Consider the following 27,516-nt stretch of genomic DNA (forward strand, 5'->3'; position numbering starts at 1 on the left):
CATATCGGGATGCATCTTAGAATCGATCAACCACTCAAAGCGGTTTACAACACATGCCGACATTCACCCATTCACACACACACACATACGTTCATACACTGATGGCAGGGGCTGCCATGCAAGGTGACAAACTACTCATCAGGAGCGATATAACGCTTTATAATGTTTCTAGTGCTCACTCACCCATTCATACACACACACACACACAGACACACAGATACACACACACACAGACACACTCACATACCAATGGTGCAGCCATCAGGAGCAATTTTGGGTTTAGTATCTTGCCCAAGGACACTTTGACATGTGGGCTGGATGAGCCAGGGATCAAACCACCAACCCTCTGACTAATAGACAGTGTAAGCAGCAACAGATTTCTACACATGGTAATCTCTAAAAAATGGCACAAATTATCAAAGAAAACTGCAGAAATTGAGTTAGTCCGTATTTTGATATGAAGACAAGTCTGAAAATGAATCAGCAGGTATGTGCAGGGTGTTAGCAGGGGTTTTTTTTTCGGTGTCAGGATTTCGTATGGAGTGGCGCAGGACCCAGCCTAGAGCCTGTTTGTATGACTCATCCCAATCTCTCTTCCTGAAACAGCAGCCCCCTTAAATCCAATCCTACAGCAGTAACTAGTGGGCTCCCAAATATCATCCAGTGATCGCCTTGATGCGACGAGAACAATATCTCATACTCGTGCTCTTTATCTGCTGACCTTATCCCTGAGGAGGCCCCAATTTCAGTTCATTCAGTTTGTCTTGCATCAGGATCATCCCTCAGCACTTGACATTATTTGAACCTCGCTGTGTCGTCGCCCTGCCTGCATCCCTCTGTGCCTCAGACTCACCGGCTGGGCTCTGACTTTCAAATCACCTTGGGAGAGAGCAGCCGCTGCTGAACCGCAGGAAGAAATCGACGGCTTCGCTCAAAAAAACGCTATGGTATCAATTTTAGAAGAAGTTCTTAAATGTTTATTACTGCTTTAAAAATATTCTATTCTGACTGATTTTTACTTATCAAGTAATCGTTAACTCATGTTTTTATTATTAAACTGAATATGCAATTCACTGTTTAAAATTTGGGCTGAGTGTATCAAAAATCACAATGTGGATTCTTTTCACAATGTGATTCGAATAATAAACACCATAGATTTTGCAGCGTTTAAATTTAGATGAGATGTGCATCAAGCCCAAGTTCCCTCTCAGTAACTGTGACCAGTACATACAAGAATGCAACATGTAGAAGGGGCGAGGGATGAGGGACGAGGGGGGATTCTTGATATGGAAACACTGAATCGATGTGTTTCCTTCAAAAACGGTGTGCAGTGTTCTGCAGCAGCCTTTGAAGTGTGTTTGGAGCTGTGACATACAGAAACACCACACTGTTACAAACACACAGGCAAGAGCATCACTACAAATGTTTTAAAATGTTGTGCTTTGTGTTCTGATAATTACTCAAGATATAACTGCAGTCATTGTAGAGACATCTAGGACTGCAACAAACTATTACTTTCATTATAGATTATTCTGTCGATTATTGTTTTGGTTAATTTATCTATAAAATACCAGAGTACAAGTGACAAGTTGCTTGTTTTGTCAGACCAGCAGTTCAAAATAGAGCTGAAACAACCCGTTGACTAAATGATTAGACAAGAAAATAAACTGTAACTATATTGATTAATGCCGAACATTCCCTCGCTTAACTTCTCAAATGTGAGTATTTTCTGCTTCTGTTTGTATTATTTGATAGTAAATTCAGTATTTTTCGGTTTAGGAGAAAAAATGATGACTTATAATTGGGCTATAGGAAATTGTAATAAACAGTTTTCACTACTGATGATGATTAATGGTCATCAAAAACTGTCTCCAATAAATTTTCACTTATTAGATGAAATGACAGTTTTTTTAAAGCATAAATTTCATATTGATAACGAGGTTTAAAGCTTTGAAACGAGAAATTTGCTTCACCACAATATTTCTGCAAAAAATAAACCAATAATAAAAAAAAAAACACTTATGTTTTTGTTGTTTACTGCAATATGAGGCAACCAAAAAAACAAAAAGAGGCAAATTTGGAGACGCTAACATTAACTAGAAATTTATATATCCATGACATGAACATTAGTCGATTATTTCACAAAATTTTCAAGCAAAAATACCAAAAATTCTCTGCTTCCAGCTTTAATTTGAGTGCATCGCCTTGGGCTCTGGGAACTATAATTGTCATTTTTCACTACCTTTTGAAAATCATTGATTCATCAAGAAAATAATTTGAAGATGAATCCAATAATGAAAATAATTGTTAGTCGCAGCCCTAGTTGGTAGCAAAAAATGGGTCGTCTTCTATTGTGTGGAACTTTCAGAACAAAGATGACAGTTAAATTAGATCCTAAAATCCACAAATTTAGCGATAAAACCTTTTAAGTCGCAACAAAATGCAAATGAGGAAACTATGAAGTCTAAGAAAATTCATCAATGCATCCCTCAAGCTCCCACCACAATCACAGAGGTTAATTGTATATTGCTAATTATTACTACTAATTATTTTGTTTATATTTTGTTACTTCATATTTGTGAATTGCTATAACGCACAAATTTCATGTTTTACTTGTGCAAAACATACAACAAATATTTTTCATGTCACTCTCTTCACAGTTTTTGGTCACCACATGCATTCAGCTTCCTGACCAACCTTCACTAACGGACCAATGAGATGACAATAGTGGATAATGCTTACTTGCCAACAATAATGTAATCGTATTTCTATCCTGATAACAGGTTGCCTAATAAAGAAGGTGATGTTCAGTTGCAGCGGTGGGCCTTCTGTGAATCTGCTGAGTGAATCGGTGTGTTGCAGGAGGGGGGGAATAATTGGCTGGGGGAGACAGGGAGATCCGATGCAAGCATATTCTGTCCTGACTGCTTGTGCTGCACATACTAATTGGGTGCCTCTCCTTGGCTTGAAGGTAATGAAACTACTGTTATCATAACAGCCTGAGCAAAGTTCATTATTTATATCCAAATGCAGCGGAGTGTGAGAGCTGGGAGACTTTTCTGTGTCTGTGCTGCAGCTCTAATCTTTAAGTCCCATCTTTCACTATGGATATACTGTAACGGCACACATTGTTGGCGGCGTTCGTTTAAGAAAAAAATCCCTCAAACCCTTTTCTCATCGTGATGATTCAACAATCATACTTGTGTTCACGCTGTGGCTCATGGTTTTTTTATTATCAGTTGTTTTGTTTTCTATTTTTAATACGCTGTGGGAAATTGGCTAATGTAGAAAATGTAATGTACTGTGTGCATTCATCATATCCTGGTGGTGGCTCACACTCACCCATTTCTTGAAAAAAGTATCCATTCTTGGACATCCCAGAGGGAGGCGCCTCTGCAGGAGAGAGGAAAACAGAAAGATAGTGATCACTGAGGTGAGTCTGGGCAACAGTAACAAACCCTGCAGGGAGCAATCTTCATTTTGAAATATCTATTATTTATTGTTATTTTTACACTGTAATTGGTGGTATGAGAGATGCTTGCATGAATTATTATTAGACTTTTGTTAGGTATTTTAATTCTGGTGTTCGAGAGAACACGCATCATGGATCCAGAAAGTAACTCACTCAAATACTGTTCATTCATTCACATGCTCTCTATCAAAGTATCTGCCCTCTCATGGGCCTTAGGAGACATAGCAAGGTCAACTAATAACACACTGAATTATGTAATTCTGCTAAGGCATGCAGAGAGTTTCCTGTTTGACATTTGGGGGGGTTTCTACCAAGGATTTACGATCACTTAACAGCAGAATTGGGTTTCTCCTCATTTAGGAAAAGGGTCGCTGAGATTTTGCACTAGTAAAATGGAAAGAATGTTCAGGCTTATACAATATGTATTATAAAGAGCTGGTATTGTGGAAAACAAGAGAAATGATCTTAGGGATGTTGGTTGGAGCCCTTTTGTGCTGTAAAATTACTTAATTCTACCTCATCAGTCTTTCTAAGTTATTTGAAAAGTTAAAATTCACAGCGGTGTAATTTGTGTCAGGCTTGATAAATATCTCTGTGTTTTTGTTAGTGCTGTTAAGTAAAAAAATTGTAGTCATGGTTACAAGAAACCAAAGTTCATTGTCAATTGGAAAGTCTGACAATCTTTTGCCCCATACAACCTCCCTGACCTCTTCCCTCTACTGACTTTTGCTCCAGATGGACAAGAGTCATGATTCCTGCAGCCGCTAGAGGTCTTTATCACTTAAAGGATCAGTGTGTAAAATTTAGTGGCATCTGGTGGAACGTGCTGGACAGAAATGGAATATAATATTCATAAGTATGTTTTAATTAGTGTAATTAATTCCATGAAAATAAGAATCGTTGTGTTTTCATTATCTTAGAATGAGCGGGTCCTCTTCCACGGAGCCCACCATGTTGCACCGCCATGTTTCTACAATAAACCAGAATGGACGAACCAACTGGCTCTAGAGAGGCCCGTTTGTGAGTTTCTTGACTACTGTAGGTTCTCCTACATGTTTGGAAGGGGAGGGGGGGGGGTATTCGGTTGGTTGCAATCTGTAACCTCACAACGTATGCTGTTATTTTTCTTGGGACATTGAGACACAACATTCCTTCATATCATGTTGTTCTGGGTCTTAATGGTCCTACAGTAGACATCAATAATGTACACTATAGTATCCCCAGCCTGACTCATTAAAATTCCTCATTGAAATTCCAGGGATGGATAGGATTTTTTTATTTTTTTTATTTTGACCTCGTCACCTTTTGTCATCAGTTGTGTGGAATGATGGCAAAATGTCAGATAATAATGAAAAACGCTTATAATTTCCTGGAGCCCACAGTGACGTCTTCAAATTGTTTGTTTTGTCCAACTAACAATATAAAACCCAAAGATATTTAATTTACTATGATATAATATGGAGGAAAAAAAGCAACTCCTTTCTTAAAAATTATTTAAATGATTAAGAAACATTGAAAATTGTTGCTGATTATTTTTCTGTCAATCGACTAATTGAACTAATCGTTTTAGCACCAGATGTTCGTGTCAATGTTCAAACCTATATGTCACTATTTTCCAGCTAACCTAAAGCAGTTGTGTGTACAACTTGTTGTTCTGATTAATCTGAACATTTAAAATGCAAAGACTCGACGGCTTCACATGCGATTAACTTCAAGAAGAGAGAGATCTGGCTTTTCTCAAAGTCTGATCACCTCAACAGAGATTTGTGGAGATTTGTCAACACAGAGAAAAACTATTTGGTAAACAGCAAAAACTGTAGTTCAAACCAGAAAGCGAGAAGGAAATTTCCCATTAGGGATTAAAGATGTTATCAGAAAAATGTAAAGGCTTCATTTCTAACATGTTCATTAGGTAGAAAAAAATGTTAACAGGCGATGATTACATTCAAAACACACTCTTTTCATCAGCAAAAGGTCTTGACTTTGTTAATACATTCAGTGATAATCCATAGTGAGTTTTGCTTCCAGGCAAGCAATCGTTTTGCAATGGTGGGGTGCGGCGTTTTTTAAAATGGTGGATATCTCAATTTGGAATTAAACTTAATCTGGTGAAGAGCTCCACTACAAATGCACAGAGAAGGAATTTAAAGTACAAGATTTCAGAGTGTTTGTCACGCGGCGCCGTGGATGTGTGCAGCATGCGGATGGCACAGAAAGACGAGGCAGATACGGAGCGGGGATACTTTGAAGGTTATTGAGACATTGTGTGCTCATGCTGGAGGAAAGGGAGGGGAGGGGAGGGGTGGGGGGGGGCTGCTGCACTTCCAGACTTTAGTGAGGCTTTTCTTGAGCATTAAACCAATATGTTTATATATTTATCCTATAAGCAAAGACAAGTCTTTTGGGTATTTCCCTGACTTGATTACTAAAATCACAGACAAAGAGACACGAACCTGTACATACCTTAATACAACAATTTCTGTTACATGTCAGACGTGAGATTAATGAAAAAAAATTGAAAGCCTTCATGTTGAAATTGAATTGAATGTCCTCTGCAACTATGTGAAATAGATAAAATCCTTCCTGGAGGACATCCTGATGTTTTTCATGTGATAAAGCCTGTTGCACACAAATACAGTATACCATTTTAATTACACTAAGTATTATTTTACTCTTGGGGTTGGGTACACGGTGTAAAAAAAAAAAAAAAAACTTGAGTAAAAGGAGCAGGGATTCAGTTATCCCCACAACAATTAGTCTGTTTAATCTACACAGGTAATGATGTATCATAGCTGCTCGGATCTATAATGGATATTTGCATTTTTCTACCGGTCTCCCTCTCTGCCACTTTAACTCTTGTTGGCATTGTTGATGATGGTGTTATTTTTTTTTCATGTATTTTTAAACCTGGTCTGCAAACCGAATCTTCCCTGAGGAATAAAAGACAATTTTAAAAAAGGAAAAGTTGAAAGTGTGTGAGATACATGTATTCGCTTTCTTGCCAAAATGAATAATTCACAAGTTACATCTCTTTTGTTCTATGTGTGTAAAAAACCAAAAAGGTGTAAAAAGGCCTCACAGTGACAACCAGACTTTCAGGAAGTCACAGTTTGTGGCCAAGAAATAATCTGACACTGGCAATGGGTCTATGCATTTACACCTGCTATTAAAATGTGTTTCCGTTTTCTCAGCTGTGCCCACATTGTGATCAGATATGAATATGCAAATTAGCTGGGCGGAGCTAGTAGACTTGACAACAAGCATATGACATCCCAGGTAAAGGAAACTGCTGGCACAAACGGACATCCTTCACTTTTTTGCGAGTGAAGACTCCCTGTTACCCACTACTCCTAGTTTTTGCGGAGCTTGCTTTAGCTGGCAGGAAGAGGCGGAGCTAAATGACCTTTCAACTTACTAGGATGATTTTTTACTCATGAATGTGGTGTCAATCTTCTTATCTAACTCTCTGCAAGAAAGCATATTTCCCAAAATGTTGAAGTCTTCTTCAGTGAATTGACAGCTTACCAAATTCACTTGAATGGTATTACATGATTTCTGGGTGTAATGTCTCTGGTTAGATAAAGCAATATCTGGTTCTTTTTTCTTATGTTGTGTCTACAGAGGAGGCAATTCAGCTGCAATATTCGGTCATCCGTCTCACTCATGTCTGCACAGGCTTGCGTTTCGCTCACACTTTAATCGTGTAACCATGATCTAAGGGGTAATATTTACACGTTGAGTCACATTTTTTAAATTTTCAGTCTCCCCGTGCGCCCCTCCTCGAGAGTAAAGGAAAGCTTTGCATAATTAAAGTTATTTCATACAGTTTAATTGTTGCTGCTATGTTGTTGGTTGTATGACGGAGTTTGTGACGTCCTTCTAAGCAGCGAAACCTTGTCCCTGACTTGAACCGAAATGGAATAAATTGATTTCTGTAGCCTGATGACCTTCAAGACCAGCGTTGTGACTGGCTACTAATGGAGAACCAGTTTCAAATGTCAAAGACCTTTACAGTGGGCCTCTCATGGAGTAAACGCCTGCACATTCTTAGTTTAGCTGGTCATTTTTCACCTGAACCTTGGTGATACCTCACATCTGTCACATTATAAGATAAAACATCTACAATAACATTATTCTCACAAAATGGCTGGTTTACAGTGCAAACAATTCTTTCTAAAAAATAAAAAAAACCCAAGAGGAAATCCCTCCAGGTGAGTTTGAATTGTCTCTTTTGTTTTCTCAAGGAACATAATGACAACAGCACATCGTCAAACAAAACTCCCCAGAGTTTTTTTCCCCCCAACCTGGCGTCCTGAAATATCAAAATACAAATGTGTTCCCTCATCTGAGTTGCCGTGTTAACACAAACCTCCCTATGCAACACACAGGTCGATCACAGCTCTGCTATGCAGTCTGCTTACCTGCAGCTACTGCATTAAACATATCTTTCATAGCACAAACACTCAGCTAGACTATGAGCATAAGGGATATTCAGCAACATATACTGTTTGTTCATTGCAGACCTTGTTTTTATTTTATCTGCAAAATGTTTTTCTACTGTCTGTTTAGTCGTTTTTATATGTGCAACTTAAGAAACTAAAATAAACAGAGTCATGCTCACAGCTCACTAGCCTGAGGCTCAGCCAGTCTTGTTGCATCATAGTGTGTTCTAGTCCAACTTTTTTTTCTTTTCCTTGTTGTGTTGACACACACATACCTTTCTCAACTGCAATGAAGATAATAACATTATTAATATAGTTATTATGATTATTAAGTCCCTTTCAGTCATACACTTTATTAAGTAAATGTGATGTCAATTTTACAAGTCAAGTGCCAGTCACTTAAAGTCACAACAGCAATCTTACAATGTACAATGTCAAACATGAACGCAGAGAGAAATCAAATTAAATAAACCAGGAAATACGAAATGAGACAGTTTTAAGATTCTTTTCATGTCAGATCAATCTATAAAATGATTTTCTCCATGTAGAGAAACTCGTACAACCACAGTAATAATCAGACCAACACTCAGTAACTATATTTTACATTTTCATTGCTGCCACCTGCATGGATGAAATTATGAACATCCAGGAAACACTTTACAGCATATTACTGTAGCAAACATGATTTAAATGAGAGTCACAACTTAACATATTGAGGTTCTATGCATATGCATCGTTGGACTTTATGTAAACAGGCAATAATAAATAATGGTATTGATGGGAAATGTGTTAGTGGATTGCGTGTGGAAAAAGTGTTGATAACGATGGTCATAAAGTAAGTCACATATGTTTGAGCGACCAAAAGTCATAACTCAGATAGTTGAAGGCAGTAATGTTATGTACTCAATGTCTGAAAAGGACTTTAATTATAAACATTATTATTAAAGAAAAACAATGTTTAAAACAATAATTTCAGTACAGACTGATGTTTAGAAATCTTTTTTTTTTCCTGTATCCTGGAGGAGTTTCTTCTATGAGTTGCTCATTTATTCATGTGGCACATCATGCCAGCTTCCTGTGGATGCCGCGTGTCTCTGAACTGCGTCTTACTCTGAGTGCTGTGATCAGGGGTAGCATCATGAAGATTCATGTGCTCTGCTTATGTTGAGCTGTTTGGCACCGACGGATGCATAAAGAGATTCAGAAGGATTGAAAGGGAATGCACGTTATCCATGTACTGGCTTTACCAGATCAATGAAAATACAGCCAGATATAGAATAATATCTACATTATATCAGCACCTAATGGAGAAAAGAGGAAACACAACACTATATGTGAAGCTGAAATGGGATAAAAGAACTGATTGTGAATATTGCAGGAGATGATTGGTTGCATATTTGGAGAACACGACAGTCTACAACGTCCTCACAAACTTGGAGAGAACATTGTTGGAAGAATGTAATTAGATTCTTTTTTACACTTAAAATTAAGAGCATATACTTGTCTATAGCACAACCATGTTGGAGACAATGGGGGGTGATAAATGTAAATCATTCCCGTGTATTTTGGCTTTGTCCTGAAATTGTGCAGTTTTGGGAAAACGTTCATATGGCTACTATCAAAATTCTGGGCTATGATACACCAGGTCATGTATAGTACTGTACTTTGGTAGTATGACAGGAGATCTTGTGTTAAGAGAAGAAAGATATTTGCTTAAAGTTTTGTTGGCAGCTTGTAAAAAGTCTATTACGAAGAGATGGTACAAGGTGGAAACACCAATACTAGATGAACGGCTGAAAATTGTGATTGAGATATACGATATGGAAATGTTGAAACTCATAGGATAAGGTAGGAACGATGTCGAGAGAAATGGAGAAATAGCCGATGTTTACATGTCAATGACAAGATAAGAGAACGAATTACTGAACATGTCACAAGAATAAATAGGTTTTATGGAGAAAGGGCAATCCAGATCCCCAACCCCCTTTCTTTTTTTTTTTTTTTTGGTTTGTTGGTTTGTTCTTTTTATTATGTTTTTGTGTGTATTTGATCTTTCTGTAATGGAAAAGCAATAAAATAAAGTATAGTAAAATAAATAAATACAGCGAGACTCTTACTTTGTTGAGATTTGTTTCTAATTTAAGCACCCAAATAAGTAAAACTAACTCAAGTGAAATGGCAGAAAAACTACCGCTTTTCAAAAGGAGTTTAAGTAACTTCGTACATCCTTTTTAACCAAAAATAATTTTTTCAAGTCATTCAGGACAGAGAGTGCAGCCAAAGCTGAATGAACTGCACTATTTGTTTTGTGTTTGAATTAATACATTCTGTCTTTGCCTGCTGTAACAGGCTGCACACACATGCAGATAATTGTTAGAGCTGATTAAGGGCCTTTACATACTTCATGCTCTGATAGTTGTTTAGAGACAGGTTCATTAGCAGTCATGAAGGCTATTCTGTTGTGAAATCAAAAGCAGATTCTCCAACATTGTGCGCATTGAGACATACTGACATTTGTATTCATTTGTCTGTTGTAATTCATTCATTTGATTATTGTAATTTTAAATTGTCTTTGCCAAATAAAATTATAAAACAGCAGATCCATGCACGAGCATCAGCAACATCAGAATAGAAGCAAACGCTGAGATACTTACTAACAAAAGTAACATGTACTTTCCTTCTGCAACTTTTCCCAAACTCTGTCCCCCATACTTTAAGCTTAATTGCAACCACTGCACAGTTGTATTAAGCACATGAAATGATGGTGTTTATAGTGTCACTCCACATTTGATTCCTGGTGGCCATCTTCAAAGTTTTATGGCGTGAAATGATTTGTTTTCTTTTAATCAGCCGTTTGCTTCCAGGTCACTGACTTGTTTATCATTTCTTACATGTCATTAATTTTAAACCTCCTCTTATATTGACCTAGTTATTGAACAATTAATCATTTATTTATAAGATTTTAGTAATACGTACCTAATTGTATTGTCTAATAAAATATCAATCAATGAACCATTTGGAACCTTTCTCTATAGGAAGAGCAGGTTGTAAAAAGAGAAAGAGGTAACAAAAACATGCAGACTTAACAGAATAAAAGAGGGTAAATGCTTTATAACAAATTCAAAATCTATCATTCTTCCATCAGTCTTGAATAACTGTGCGAATAAGACATGGTGTGCTGGAGACGAGTTGTACGATGTGTTTCAAGTTGGATTGCACTGAAGCTCACACTGGTCTGCATCTCGCTGTGTGTGCGTTCTCAAAGTTAAAAATAGACTATGTGTATGCACACAAACCATGCATAGGTCATTTCCAAAATAAACTAATAGTTCTAACAAGACTAACAGTCTGCAGCCATGCTAGCAGCTCTGAAAGGCTGTTCCTTGTCGCAGTGGTGCTTTGAGCTAAATGCTAACATCAGAGCATGAATGTCTTTACCAAAATGCTAATTGCAATACAATTAATAGCTGTTGAGATATTTCACTTAAAAACAAAAATGTCAAACTCATGGTGGAGCTAGAGGAAAAGTCAGGGAATCACCAAAAATCATTCTCTATCATAAACATCTGTGCAAAATTTCATTGCAACCCATCAGATAGTTGGGTTGAGATATTTCAGTCAAAGCAGACTGCCACTGCCATCCCAAGAACAATGCTGCTAGTGTGGCTAAAAAAACGTTGGTCAGAATGTATGTATCTCACACACATGCAGAGATCTGTAAAATCAAAGGTGCCATTATTTTCATTGAGTGGCAGGCAGAAGTACTGATATGCAAATAATTGATTAAAGGTGTGTCTACAGTACATCCATTTGACTAACTGTTGAAGTGGAAATCAGGCCTGTGTGTTTCACAATCATTAAACTTTATAAAACAGAACCATGTGTACACACAGCTCTAAAATTCATTTGATAGTTTCAAATATTTTCGCACACTAGGTAGTATCAGTCTAGTGTTTTTGCATTGGATATAATTATATGAGCATCTTTTTGAGTTGCTCTGACATCATGCTGTCGAAAAATGCCAAGAAATCAAGCAGGAGCAAATGCACTGTGAGCTTGCCTAGCCTCCCACCGGGTGCAGAAGAGCTAGCAGCTCCTGACTGGCGCACTCGACCCTGCCCTTCACCAAGCTATTCAAGAAATTACATAATATCTCAAAAATCATCGATGAAAAGTTGGGCCCTCTATACCAGACACTAAAGGCTCAGGCACTGGAGCAAAACTTTGGAAAGAGAGCCAAAGAGGCTGAGGAAAGAATTTCGGGAGCGGAGGAGGCTTCTGACTGAGCCCATCTGCAGACCCCGACCAATCCTCATCAGACTCCATAACTACGGGGACAAACAGAAGGCTTCCAGACGCAGCGGGACTGACGAGAGATCTAAAGTTATGTTTTTTCAAGACTTATCAGCTGCAGTCATATGTAAACACAAAAGTTTTAACAACGTGAAGAAGCGGCTGAGAGAGATCAGTGCTCCGTACTCCCTACTCTACCCAGCCTCATTAAGGATTACCCATGATGAAAGTGCCAAGGTTTTCACAAGGTCTTTGTGGATGGTTTGGCAAGAGAACACCGGCTACTTGACTCGGCGACCATTGGCTCACTTCAGCTCTGTGCCATCTCCGCTGACCGACAGCAGGACAGTGGGATGTGTGAGAGTAATTACGGTACTGTTAAGCAGTGCAGCTTCAGCTCATACGAAGAAGGAAATATAAGAACTTTTCTATGTGGAAAGAGAAGAAGCGCCTCTCCCTTTTCTTTTGTCTGTTTTTTTATTGTTTATGTAACGGAGAGGCAAAGGACAGTATATTTAGAAAAAGAGTAGTCCCCCGGTTGATAAATGGGGAAGCCCCTTTGAAAAGTGCTGTTAGTGCTTGTTATTTGTATTATAGTTCCCTTGTTCTCTGTCGCTCAGCTACAATCTCTTCAGGCACACTATCAACAACAAGGCTGCATCTTTTGGGAGATTTCATGACTACAATAAGATATTATGGTTGGTAACATACTGAGACTGTGTACATGGAATATTAAGGGAAGTCACTCACCATTTAAGAGGAAAAAAGGTGCTGTTAAATGGTGAGTGACTTCCCTTAATATTCCATTGTTACTCTATTTGCTTCGAAAAAGGGAAATTTTGATGAAGCACACATTCAACAGATATAGAACACCTAAAACTGCAACTGTGTGGCTTTGAATGTGTATTTTTCCTTGTTCATTATTAAGAGCAGGGGAACGGCTATCTCAGTGAGGAAGAGCCTATCTTTTAAACTGATAGATTGTATTAAGGACAACTATGGGCGATTTGTGCTTATCAAAATTGTTATTCATGGAGAGGAATTTGGTATGCTAAATGTGTATTACCCTCCAGGTCACCCCCATAACTTTCTCACATGCAGTGTTGAAGTTGGCTGATTTACCGACGGAGGGTATTATTATGGGAGGTGATTTTAATTGCCTTATGAACCCGTTGATCAATAGATTTCCCAGTGGTCCTTTGTCTGCCTCTCCACAGACAAAACGTATTGCCGGTCTTTGCGAAGAATTGGGTTATATGGATGTGTGCAGAACATTTCACCCTGCAGATAAAGAATACACTTTTTTTTCTATAACCCACATAAGTGCTATTTGAGAACTGACTATTTTTTTGCCCCCAAAACCATGCTGATATCAGCTGTCTTCTCCAAAATTAGAAATATTGTCATATCCGATCATGCAGCTGTGTGTTTAGATATTAAACCTAAAAATGTTAGGGTAGGTTGAAAGATCACAAGTTTGTAGATTATTTTACATCAGAATTCAAAGCCTTTCTTTCTATTAATTCTCCTTTAGCCAGTAGCCCATCTTTGCTCTGGGAAACGTCTAAGGATTCTACAAGGATGTTAATAATTCCCTACATAGCCAGCAAGAGACATAAAACTGCAGAGCAACAGAAGGTGTTAGAGGCGACACTTACTACAGCAGAGAAGGAATATATTAGGAAACCCCAAAGGGTCCAAATTTAAAGAAATCATGGCCCTTCCCTGCACATTAAACTCACTGCCATTAAACACAAACTGCCACAGACAAATTAAAATTCACAAAGTGAAAGCTGTTTGAACATAGAGATAAAGAAGGCAAATATTTAGCATGTTTAACAAAAAAGTAAATCGTTTCTCACACTACTGCCTCAGTTATGGGTGGAACAGGGAACCGTACCACTAACCCAGCAGTGACTTTTACAATAATGTGTACCAATCTGAGCAAAGTGAAGATGCACAAACAATAATGGAACATTATTGTGTGTTTGGGGGGTGGGGGTGGGGGGGGGGAGACTGGGCTAGTTTGGGACAGCTTGGAGTCAGAGGATCTGATCCCTGCTCAAATAGAAAGCTGCTCCTCAGAACCAGTTGAACAGACCCCTCCTGTAGGGGTGGGGGATGTTCTAAAGGGGATCTGACACACAACAGGCCAACCACCTCCTATGGGCCTGGTGGTGGCCTAAAGCAGGAGAAAGCAAAGAAAGCAAGGAAGAGGAGAAGAGAAAAGAGCTAAAAATTCTGAATAAAAAGGATAAAACAAGCAAACCAAAATAAAAAGAAAGGAGAAAAAGGAAGGGAAAATAAATACAAAATTCTGCCCTGACCCAGCTGTCCTTGTTTTCATGTTGGTCACTTGTATTGCACTATTAAAAAAAAAAAGCAGTGAGCAATAGATGGTCTTGTGGTCTCCTTAGATGCAGAGAAGGCCTTTGACCATGTCCAATGGCCTTATATGTTCTTTACCCTGAAGCAATTTGGTCTAGGCAGTAATTTCATTAACTGGGTGACGGTTTGGCAGCAGTGATAACCAACAGGGTCAGATCAGGAAACTTTAGGGTCCTGAGAGGGAGAAGACAGGGGTGTCCACTGTCCCCACTGCTATTTGCGTTGGTAATTGAGCCTTTAGCAGAGGCAATTCAGTGCAACCCTGCAATATCTGGGCTGGTTGTTGGCCAGGAATCATATAAAATTGCTTTATATGCTGATGATATTTTATTCTCTCTGTCTAACCCTGCTGCATCAGTTCACCACCTTACATAAAATATCACCCAATTTAGTGCTTTCTCTGGGTATAAAATAAATGTCAGAAATATGTCAAAGATAATAATAACCCTAACTTTCTGCCAGGTTTCTTAGATTCAGGTTTCAAACATTGGGATTTGAAGGGTATCTCTTCCTCCGTGGACCTCTTTGAGGATGGAGTCCTCATGACCTTTAATCAGATAGTGCAGAAATATTATGTATCCAGAAATGACCTCTTTCATATCTTTCAGATAATAGATTATATAAAGAAAAAAAACTTTCTTATAACTGATTTTAATGTATCTGACATTGAAAAGCATTTTTTTGTACTGTAAGAGATACATCAATTAGTGTCTTATATAACATTCTGAGGAATTATTCTGCCGTTGGTTTTCAGGAGCTGGGACTGGCCTGGGAGAGGGAACTGCTTGTAGAGATTACTGGAGATATGTGGGAGGATATATAACCGATATCTGTAACCCAACCAGGGCATTACAACTCAAAATATTACAGTGCATTCATCATCAAATTTAAGCCCACCACCTCCCCATTGTTCCTTAAATGCAAATCAAATATTGCCAGTCTTACACATTGTCTTTTGTCCTGCCCCAAATTACAAAAATACTGGGAAACTGTCCTGTATGAAATGCAGAACATGTTGGGAACTGAGCTTTAACTGGATCCAGTATCACTTCACCTTGGTCTTCCTAGTTTGCACATTACTAACGTACATCATAGAAAACTGTTTAATGCTCTGACATTCTGTGCAAGGAAAAACAAATTACTTCAGTGGATTTCCTGTAGGGCTCCCACAATCTCTGGTTGGCATAGATAATAATGGAGCATATTCCGCTTGACCTCGCTCACTTGTCTAATACACTCCAAGACAGCTAACTTCACCAAAATGTGAAATAACTTTCTTGAATATTTAAATGTGAATGTATCTGCCATTTTATCTAGAGCTTTTATATGAAGCAGAGATGCTAAGATTCAACTTTGGTGGTTGTTGTTGTGATAGTGTGATAGCTGACTCAAAATGACATGCATTGTTTGACTGTTGTGCCTTTTGGGGGGTTTTTTTGTTTTCTTTTATTGTACGTGCTGAGTGGTACAGTGTTACGTTCTAAATTTTAGATTGTTGTTATCCTTTTCTGTCTTCCGTCTGTTAAATGGATAATGGAAAACTCAATAAAACAATTTTTTTTAAAAATGGGTTCAGTTGCTCTCAACAAATTTGAAAAATGATGTAAAGAGGAAATCTCCCTTTACTTCTCATTGGTCTGTGTTTATATTTCCTCATGTGGTTGGTTTTATAAGCTTCTTGAGGTTATGAATCCTGCACAATCAGTTATCTAATATTCAGTCTCTTTATGATTAAATAAATACAAATGGTTAAACCGAAGACAGTGGTAAGAGAGCTCTGCCAGAATAAGAACATTATGAAGAACACTTCATGCAAAAAAGGATGTATGATAACTTTCTGCAGAAAAGAGGAAGTCTATTTGCAAGCAGGAAGTCAGAGGTGGTTGAACCATATCACACATATGTCTCATCACTTATACTGATCTGCTGTGTGTGTGTGCGTGTGTGTTTATGCATGTGAGTCTCTGACTTAGAAGCAGGCCTTTTATCGTTGCAAAACATATACATGAGGGAAATATCTGTCAGTCAGTCGAGTTTACATGTCACAAACCCACAAGCAAGGCAACATCTGCTCTGCTCATCACTTGATGTAGTGTCAGTACATGCCGCATGACAAAGTCCTTCTTCCTGATAAACCCAAACCTTCGTCTGATACGAGCTATCTGCTAAAAAGATGGCAGGCAGCTGCTTGTTGCCTCTGCAGCGATTGTGGTTTTTGCATCAGTTTGAGGACTAGTGACACAGCAAGGAAAAGCTGACAGACACAAAGTTTAAGCAGTGAAAAGGTTACCCGAGCTGCACCAGGGCTGAGAATCAAACATCAGCCGACCCTTCCCTCTGCATCTTTGAATCCCTTTTTTGATCCCTGTGTTCTTAAAAGAGAAAAAAAATGTGAGCAAGGGGAGCATGACTTCCCACAGTCCTTAAGAAGAAAAAAAAAACATTTGAACAAAATACATTCAGGGATAGTTTTAGTGATTTAAACACCGCAGGCAAAGATTAAGATGTGGCCCCGTAGGTGTATGCGAGTGCCCACATTTAACATGATTTACCACCTCTCTTACAGAGGCAGAGAGCACCATTACAGCTAAAAATTACAGGAGAGCCTGCCCTTCTACCTGGTATGGTACAGTCCAACAAAACTATTTACAGGCAGCTTGTTTCAGCAGACAAAGCCAAGGTAGCATTATCATTGAAGGACTTTAAATGCTCTTCACTCAGTTAAAGAAGATAATGGCGAAAAGCATGTGGATGGAACTAGTTCTTGCAATTTTTGGTGACCAGAGGAACAAGCACAATCCTAGTGCAGGGTGGCACAATCTGGAAAAGAAGCTGTTTGGGTGAAGTTGGGGAGGAGCTTAAATAATGGCTGTCACCTCTAATCCCCTTTAAAAGCAGCAGATGGTTTAGTAGTTTTGAGAGCAGCAAGAAACAAATGTACATCACCAGATACTAAAATGGTGCAATCCAAAAACATTTCCAGAGACACATAAATTCATGTCTGTGTGTCAGGATGAGCACACTGTTTTTTGTTTTTTTTAAATAAAAACAATTATATCAGTGCTACAGCTAATGAGCTAGTAACTTGTAGTAAACTAAAATGTGTTTAGATTACTACTTTCCATTTCCTATATTGTTTACTTAAGTTAAAAGGTTTTTAGTTCAGTCAGCCAAATGCATTGATATTTGGCACTAGTGATTCCCTACAAGAAAACACCAAGCTCAGCAGGGAACGGGAGAGTGACAACAATAACTTTGCCCCTGGGGAACATATGTAGACTCAGAGCCTACAGGTGGATGCTGGGTAGGAGGTGAGGTTGCTATATGAACAGCAGCTGCAGTGGCAGCAGCGTTAACAAAAGACAGCACAGCAGGTGATTGTTAAGAACGCTGATGACTTAAGTAAACTGCCATAACAAAAAGGGTGTGTTAGATATACAGTGTGTTGCAGTGAGAAGAGATTGGCTGATTTAGCTTGCAGGCTTCCACTTTCACTACATATTTTTCTATATCTGGGTACGTCTTTAGAGTACACGTGGTGCATAATGGTGATGTTAATACTCTGACAAAACTAATATACCTACCGCATGATGGCAGAAACTGAGAACTCCCCATAATTAATAAATAACATGACAGGAAATATTATTTTAATGGTACTCGGGTTGCTTCCTCTATTTAATTTAAAGTCAATACATTTGGAAATGGTGTGTACAAGCATATGCGTAGACAATTGTATATTTTGCTGGTATAAGATAAATTCATAAAAAGGTATTAATTAAAACGGTACCAACGCTCTTTGACCCCTGTGTAATTACGCTGTGTGTTGCTTAAGTTAGAGACTGCAGATGAAACGCATCGAACATACCTGCTGCTGTTTGATGGCTGCAGGTATTTAATCAAGTGGAAGGGGAGGACCTTAAACATTCACAAGCAGTTGTGGATGACTTTATTGGTAAGAATCACTCATTATTCTAACAGAGTACAGACTCTGCCTTAAATGCATCAAAAAAAGTGTTTGATGTGTATTCCAATGTTTCAAGACAACAGGAAGTCAACTTATATGACCCTTGGTGTGTATATAAAACAGCCGGGTTGAAACCGAGCCAACCTTCCTCTCCATGCAGGCCGCTCTATTGCAGGGCAGTGCGCTGCAGGTACATGCAAAACAGATGCCAGAACCCCCAGGAGGGACAAACCCTGGAATTTACGGGAGAGGTGAGGCTGAGAGTCTGAAGTGAGGAGGGTAAGAGATTAAAAGGTGCCCCTGCTGCGTTTGTAGGGGAATCTACGAGGGTTGGGCCAGCAACAAGGAGGAGGCTGGGCCTTTTGTTGGCTAATTGTGCCCAAAGGCTCTCTTGGCACCCGTCCTCTCCGGAGCTGTGGTTGTTGAGAGAGCCCAGGCGGAGAGGGAATTCCTCCCGATGCTCTGCGGGCTAGTCTGTTTGCTCGTATACACATTTTAAACAGCAGGCCCACATTTGGCCTTTATTCGTCTTGTTTTTATTCCCAAGGAATTTTAAAGAACTTCAGTCAGCATGCTAATTACACACACATTGTAAATAGCAATTTACAGTACATCTTCTTATGGTATTTCCCAAGAGGTGCAGGGGCATACTTTAGCCTAAAGTTAGGGAAGAGGGCTTTAGTATAGTGTGCAAACCCACCTATACACTGTTTTCTCAGGCCTGAACCATACTAAAAACAATTTACTTTGAGACATTTCTGTATTTCATTAATTCATTATTCATATTAGTTCATAGCTAATTTGACCTGGTACTGGCTCCTGCTAACAGGTTACATATATTTACATGATCAACTTAAGACTCTGCAGTCCTTGTCGTACATTATTTTCAAGTTTCCATGATATTGTTCATACCCAGCTAAACAAACTACAATTCACAATTCAAATAATGATGGAGATATTAGCTGTTGTAAGCATTAGACCGCCACTTTAAACCTGCATTAGCCGTTGACCACTTGGAGCTGCGGAAACCAGCTGTGAACACAACACTTACATATTATCACCTTCTAAAGATGATATGGCAAATTTGTTAGGAAACGTTAGCTTATTTAAACGTCCGGCACATATTAATCGTTAATACGTTATCAATCAATCAATCAATCCACTGTTAATATAAAAATATCAATTAGAACAGCTTTAACTTATCAGGTGAAAAAAAATCCTGCGACTACTCTACCATCATCACCCTGTCTGTAAGGATGCTCCTAGACACCCTACTAAGAAAACTGCAGCTGCTTGTATTTGCAATCTTATCCTTTCAATCTCCATGTGACGGCAAGGCCAGATCACGCTTGTCTGGGAAAGACTGGGGATCCACAAGGAAGTGGTGAAAAAGGCCACTCTTCCATAATCTTGGACCTGATAAGCGACCAAGAATGGATAAACTGATTGCTGATGTTGGAAGCCACCCCAGAATCCTACAAGGAGTATTTGTGCCATGCTGTGCCCACTGAGCTATTGAGAGGCAACCAGCGAGGTGTGGTTTCAAGCCAGATCTGGTTTGGATGATGTGATATGTGAAGAAACATGATTCGACTTGATTCTTAGACTTGTCATAACCCCACAAGGTCACAGTCACACGTCCCAGCTCCATCAAGACAAGTCTTTGCTGGTCTCTCGTCACATTCACAGGCTCACATTTTCACTGCAATTTGCTACTTAGCCAGAAACTCCACCTGTCAACAAAAGCCTTCTTAGCTTTATTACTTTTCATACTCTGATGTTAATTCATATTGAATCCCAAACTACAGCAGCCAAAAATTGAGACCTAGACCCACCGATTTCAATCTCAGAAGCAAGCAGTCAAGAAAAATTTTCTTGTCCAGAGGTGACACGTTTATTGTAGATGTGAGCCTGCATTTTTAAATATTATATCAATAGTACACACTGACAGGGTCAATATTATACAAAACATTACACAGTCTACAAAATGCATTTATAAGACGCGAGGCGCTAATATTCTCTGGGTGAACTAATCCATATTACAGAGCAGCTAACATAAATCCCTTCACTGAAAGAATTAATCAATTTATTGATTAGTCGATTCACAGAAAGTAACTAATTAGATGATTTATTAATCATTTGAGTCATTTCTCAAGCATTCCAGCCTCTCCATCATGAGTACTTACTGCATTTTCCTGTCTTGTGCAACACGAAATTGATTATCTTTGGGTTTTTGACCTTTCACAAAACAAAACACATGGAGACGTCAACTTGGACTTAAGTCATTTGTGATGGGTATTTCTCAGTATTTTCTATCATTGTATACTCTACATAATTAATTGATTAATCAAGAAAATAATAAGCAGACTACTAAATAAATAAATTACTAATAAAAATAATCATTAGTAGAGGACCTATCCCCAACTATCCTTTATTCTGCACTATTTTAAGGGACTTCATTCAAAGTTTTTGTATCAATAGGTCACTATTTTAAATCTCAAAAATGATTTACTAATTGTCTCGTGTGTGATGTCTTATCTTCTTTTTGCCACATTTGAGAGCTTCTCAATATGCAATGTAGCTTATCAATATTTGGCCAATTAAATCATTAGAAAATTCAACAAGACTGTACTGTCCTCCAGCAGGGCATCCAAAGTAAACATCACATTATTTGATAGATGCTTTTATCCAAAGAACCTTGAAGTACAATAAATCACATCTGCAGGAAAAAAAAACTACTTTTGTCCTTCAGTTTCCTTGAAACAGATTGGTAGAAATCCTTATTCAAACTCAAGGGTATAATGAACCACAAGTTTGCAGCCCGCTCTGCCTGCGTTTCCAATGACGGATGCTTACAGTACATCATTAACAAGGAAATGCAGAGAAATTTAAGTTTGCAACTTCGCATTGTGACAAGTGACTGGTGAAAAAAAAAATAATTAAAACTCAAAATGTCAAAATATCACAATTAAATTGGGAATCTTGTTCTGCAGGATATGTTCTGCTAGCGCTAGTTTTCATCACGGATTGTTTATCCATGACATTTTTCTGCACTGATGTTGGAAATGTTCACTCAGTGTCAGTTGTAACCATCTTGCTATTCTCATACAAGAGATACTGGCTGAGCTTCTTTAAGTACAAATATTTAAAAAAGTATGATTTTGTTTGAACAAGAAGAAGAGCTGCTGGCTCAGCTACAGACAGCTGTGTCCCCGGGCAGGCGTCTGACGTTGATGATGTCACAGCAGAGCCTTGACCACGAGTCTGGCTACGACTGAGTTGTCTGGCAAGCAGGTGGACTGATGCTGGACATGTGTGTGTGTGTTTGTGTGTACTCAGCCATATGCTGCTGATGTGTGTATTAGAGAGTGTGTTTATATGTGTTCCCACATCTTCATACAGCCCTGCATGAATGTGCATATTTTTTTCCTGCAAGGGTTTGAGAATCTACAGGTGTTTCCTCATCTGAATGTGTGTGTGTGTGTGTGTGTGTCAGAGAAGATGAGTTTTAAAGTGTGTGTGTGTGGTTTGTGTATGTATGCATGTGCAAATTTGTCAAAGAACATGACAGTTGCTTCGGGCTAAGACACAGCAAAGCGCAAGTGTTCAGACGGACAGAGCCACAAGCAAACCTGACCAAGCCAGTTAAAACAAGACCGCAAATTTGATTAAATTACTTTTTGGAATGCAAGAATGAATACAAAAATATTTCATACTGTGACAGACAGGCGGTTAAGCAATAGGACTCTCCCTGAAGAAAGGAATTAATGCCGCCACTGTTGCTCTCAATGTAATTCATTTTGAGTAACTGTCTAATTGTGAATTTACATATGCTTAAAAATTCAGTCCTGCAGCATTTCTGGTTTTTCCAAGAATTTAAGATCTGTCTCTTGGCATCAGGTCTGTGGACTGAAAAGCTCTGCGGTAATCCTCTGGTCCTTTCACCTGAGAGGGATTGATAGTTATAGTGAGCTGGCTACTGTGAGTTCACAGATGAATCCGGCCCTGTCTGTGGCGTGGCGAGACGAGGCATCGTGACTGAGGTTAGCGCAGAAACACGCTCCAATTTAAAGCCCTCCAACCGTTTTTTTCATCCTTTTTCATATCCCTTCTGTCATCTCTCCATGTAGTTGTGTATCACATATTCTATTTTTCACATATTTCCCCCTCTGTTCCCTTTCCTCTTTTGTTCTTTTCCTGCTGCTTTTCGGTACTCTTTCCATCTATTTGCGTATGTCCTTTTCCAATTTTCACATCTTTCCGTCTCATTCACTTTCCTCTCTTCATTTTCTCCTGTTTGTCTGTCTTCTCTCATTCTCTAACAGTCAAACACAGGTATCGGATTATTCTCAGGTGCTGCAGCAGGGACTCTCTGCTGTGCATGTGTGTGTGTGTGTGCGTGTGTGTTTGTCTTCACAGTGAGCGAGCCAGGGAGTGAATGAGCTAGCGAGTGAGTGAGTGAGTGTGTGAGTGAGTGAGTGAGTGAGTGAGTGAGTGAGTGCATGAGTGAGTGAAGGTGTTGTATCACTACACACACACACACACACAAGCCAACCGCTTGCTACAGCAATTGGCTGCTCCGATTTTCATAGAAGGGGGTGAAGAAGAAGAAGAAGAAGAAGAAAAAAGGAAAAAAAACAAAAAAAAAAAAAAGCCAGTGCTAGGGGATTCCTACTAATTGCTTGCACATTCCCCTCTTCCTCTGGCTCGATTAAAGCCAGGCCACCATCTCCCTTTCAAGTCTGCTGTTCTCCACACAGCCTTCTACTGTATGCTGCTCCACCCTGCCCGCCATCCGACAGCATATCTCACTGCTTTTCATTTATGGTGTCCCCCCATAGAACTACACAGACGCAGTTTCAGCTGAATCGATGTAAGACAGCAGGAGAGAAAATGCCGACACAAAGTCCAGTCTACTATACATGTGTCAGACTGTCCATTTCCACCTTATATAAAAAGATGGAAAATTCTACCTTACATAAAACTTGGAATAAGTGATTTGGATTCTGACATTGCTCCGACTACATAATGCTTTCCAGTAATAGATAAAATATAAAGTTTAATGTACATTTTAATCAAAGGAGCCTTGCAGCTGAGTATTCATACTTTTTTTTTTTTTATATCATGCAGGGCCCGCGTGAGACTCAAACCGCTAACCTCAGCCGTGTCAGTGCTCTGCCCTGCTCTGTTCAGTAGCTGTCTCTTTACTTAGCTTAGTTATAACCCGTACCACGCGGACAGAATTTAAATTAAGAAACCTTGGCTACTGTTCTCCAGCTTATCGTCCTACAGTAGGTCTTACTGCTGACCGTCTTGTTTAATCCTCCACCTGACACTGGGTGGAGAGTGGTTTTTGTAGTCCTCTGTCTAATTTATGTCTTGAACCCTCTATTTACACTGCTGGTGAGATCCTTTTGCCCTTGTATGTCACTCAGTGTGCTGCTATGCCAAAATGTCTATGCACCAGTGCTACCGAGTCACATTGCAACTACAAAATCAACTACATTAAATGTGCTGGAGTCAGGATGCAATTTTAGCTCTGCGGTATACTGACAATGTAAACTACACCGGCAAAACATGGCACAAGGACAAAAAGAGCATCAGGCACACATTAATGGAACAGTGGAAAAGCATCTCTTATGGACCGAGACCACACATACCAGTCGATGTGTACAAAATCAACATTCAACAGTTGTATGAAAACAGCAGCATGACATAAATAACAGTGTGAGCAGGAAGGAGTAAATATCTGCAGGACTCATCATACAACATGATGCAACTTGTTTCTGCAGTTCAAAATGCATTGTTTGAGTTGCGTGGGTCATACATGATAGGACAAGTGTGTGTGCATGTGTGTGTGTCCCTGCACACTCATGCATGTGTGTCAGTGAGATTATGATAAAATGCGTGTGAGTGTGTGTGTGCCAACACCCTCGTGAGAGTGTGTTATGTCTGCTATGCATAGTGCTACACTCTATTTAGCACATGGATATTTTCGATCAGGCACATGGACGAGGCAACCTTCCAATCAAGGTTTGGGAATTCATCGACACCGGCGTTCTCAGACATCTTGGAATAATTATTACATTGAGGAGGGGGGTATATATCGAGGGGAAGGCAGCAGCAGAGCACCATGTCTACCGCTCTGTTGCGATCTGTTTGTTGGTTTTAAATTAAATTCACTGCAAAGCAGAAGTAGCCGGCACAGTACAAATTGTTCTGTGCTGGCAATGTTGTGCAGCCTTGGTAGACTGTACAAGAGCAATATTAAATAGGAACTGAAACAAATACCTCGCCTGTGCACGGTACTGCTTCCTGCGCTGTAACCTGTGGAGAAAGCTTTCATCTGCAGTGTATGGGTGTGCATATGTGAGAGGGTAGCGGTAAACTAGCCTAATTACACAACGGCAAACCAGGGCGGGATGTCATGACCAAAGAAGGGAGGGGACCACCAACACTGTGTGTGGTTTTTTTGCATTTTCTTCACATGTGCATGTATATGTGTTTATGTATGTAAAAATAGCAACATCAACTTAATCTTAATGTATGTATGTGTGACTCAGCGAATGATATTTTGCTTTAAATTTGGGGGAAACGGCTGCTGACAATCTACCTTATTTCCGAGTTAAAAGCATCTATTGTATTTTGAATGAGATTAGATTATTAAAGTGGATCAAATCTACACTAAAGGCCCCGTAACATCAGTTTTTCATCTTCCACTTTCACCCAATGAAAACGTTTTAAATACTCATAAATTCAAATTGATCTGTTGCTAAAAACACGACATCCAATTTTGTGAATAAAAAGGAGCAATCTAATAATGACTGTCTGACTCTCGGCTTTTGTCATAAGGGTTAAAAATAACTAACTGTACAACTGGTGTAACTGGATTCACTCTTGATTTATGACTACTGGTTGTTCTTCAAATGATGCAGCACACTAGTAGTTAAACCCAATTTTATCTGGAGGATGAAAAAGAGGACAAAAGTTTTGCTAGCATCCTCCCAACAATAGATGCTTTTTATACAGTCACATCTGGAGGGGCTATAAAGCAATGGGGACGTGTGGAATTAAATGGTTTGCCAGAGTAACACATTAAATACCATGTTGGGACTACAGGGCTATTTTTACACATGACGTTAATGGGGATAGGCTGTTTAAATAGCTTGTAAATTCCACATTAGGGTGGAATTCAGAATAGAATTTAGTAATTTTCGAAAAACATTCATGATGCATATTTGGCCAACTCAGAGGACTAAAATACAATGAAAATGTTATGGAGCGATCTAAATGGAGCATTTTGTTGACAATCAACTCTGTTCACCGCAATTTAGCTCTGGGCATGGGTCCTTAATTTATTACTTGGCTTTCTCCTGTCTATGTAAAAATATATACAAAATACACAGCAGTATAGTTTGTGATGGAAGTAATTTGGATGTTGAATACCAGTTTGGTTCCAGGAGGCAGACACCCTCTCTACGCTTAAGAGTAGGCTTAAACTTCCCTTATTGATAAAGCTTATAGTTAGGGGCGGCCCAGGTTTGCCTCGGACCAGCCCCTAGTTATGCTGTTATAAGCCTAGACTGCTGGGGGACTTCCCATGATGCACTGAGCTCCTCTCTCCTCCTCCCCTTCTCCCTCTGTATGCATTTATGTGCTATTAATGCATGTTACTAACTTGGTATCCACCTCATAGTTTTGTGCTTTCTCGTCTCGCAGGAGACCAACTGCTGTCCAGCTTGACACCTCATCGCTGCTGCAGCTGCTATTATTATTATTATTAGTAGTAGTAGTAGTAGTAGTAGTAGTAGTAGTAATTTTTACCCACTGCTACTGCTATTATTATTAGTAATATTTTGATTATTATTATTGGTGTTATTGTGATTATCGCTGTTGCTGTGCTTCTCTGTGTCTCTCTCTCTCTCTCTCTCTCATTAAAAGGGAGTTTTTCCTTGCCCCTATCACCAAGTGCTTGCTCATGAGGGAATGTTGGGTCTCTGTAAATTAAAGAGTATGGTCTAGAACTGCTTTATTTTAAAAGTGCCCTGATATAACTTCTGTTGTGATTTGGTGGTATATAATAAAAATGACTTGACTTGAAGGCACCACTGTAAGTACGTCCCCGATGTCTGGATCTCAGTAACTTTTACCCCAGGCTACACTTTGTTTGGTTGTTTTTGTGAATAAAGGTGAAAAAATATTTGTTGTTTAAGCAACATCAATTTCAGTACCCCTATGAATAGTCTATCAAGTCTTCCAGTTAAGATGCACACCTCCCTGGGATGCTGTCAGTGACATGGGAAGGTTGGAAGACATAATATCAATATGAGTGAGAAACTTTAGGTATTTGTGTAATTTCTTAGATATGATAAATACGATGTTTGTGCAGGCCTGCATAATGTACATAAATATTTAGGATAACAGTATTTTCTCCAACAGTTATTTAGACTCACATTAACTAGCAATCACCAGCCACATTTAAACCACAATTAAACTTGTGGGGAGGTACAGCCCACTAATCAGAAGGTTGGTGATTCGAGCCCCGGCTCCTCCAGTCTGCATGTCGAAGTGTCCTTGGGCACCCATTCACAGACACACTGAGCACAGAACATTGTGGGGTGCTTTGAATAGGAAGCGCTGTATCGTTCCTGATGGGCGGGTTAGCACCTTGCATGGCAGCCTCTGCCATCAGTGTATGAATGTGTGTGTGAATGGGTGAATGTTGGCATGTATTGTAAAGAGCTTTGAGTGCTTGATAAGACTCAAAAGGCGCTATATGAATGCAGTCCATTTAACTTATCAACATGCAGAACAAAACCACTGAAATCTGCTGCAGTGTTAGCTAATGTATCTGTAAGTGTTAGCTAATGTTATTTCACGGATAAAAACAGCATCTATTGTTAAAGACAATCTGAAAACTTTTCATTCAGTTGTCTGAACTGAACGGACTGGGGCAC

General features: G+C 39.1%; 1 protein-coding gene across 8 annotated transcripts in view; it reads right to left on the minus strand.

Annotated features, from left to right (window-relative positions):
- slc4a11 (solute carrier family 4 member 11) overlaps positions 1-27,516 on the minus strand; it is a 127,083-nt gene that overhangs the window by 68,066 nt on the left and 31,501 nt on the right. For 5 of the 8 annotated variants that reach the window (XM_067613399.1, XM_067613405.1, XM_067613402.1 and 2 more), the window contains exon 2: positions 3,343-3,393. The exons of the other annotated variants lie outside the window; for them this stretch is intronic. In XM_067613399.1, the coding sequence (XP_067469500.1) occupies positions 3,343-3,393 (51 nt within the window). The remainder of the gene's footprint in view (positions 1-3,342; positions 3,394-27,516) is intronic. 8 annotated transcript variants of the gene reach the window in all.

This window comes from Thunnus thynnus, chromosome 16, assembly GCF_963924715.1.
Source record: "Thunnus thynnus chromosome 16, fThuThy2.1, whole genome shotgun sequence".
Taxonomy (NCBI): domain Eukaryota; kingdom Metazoa; phylum Chordata; class Actinopteri; order Scombriformes; family Scombridae; genus Thunnus; species Thunnus thynnus.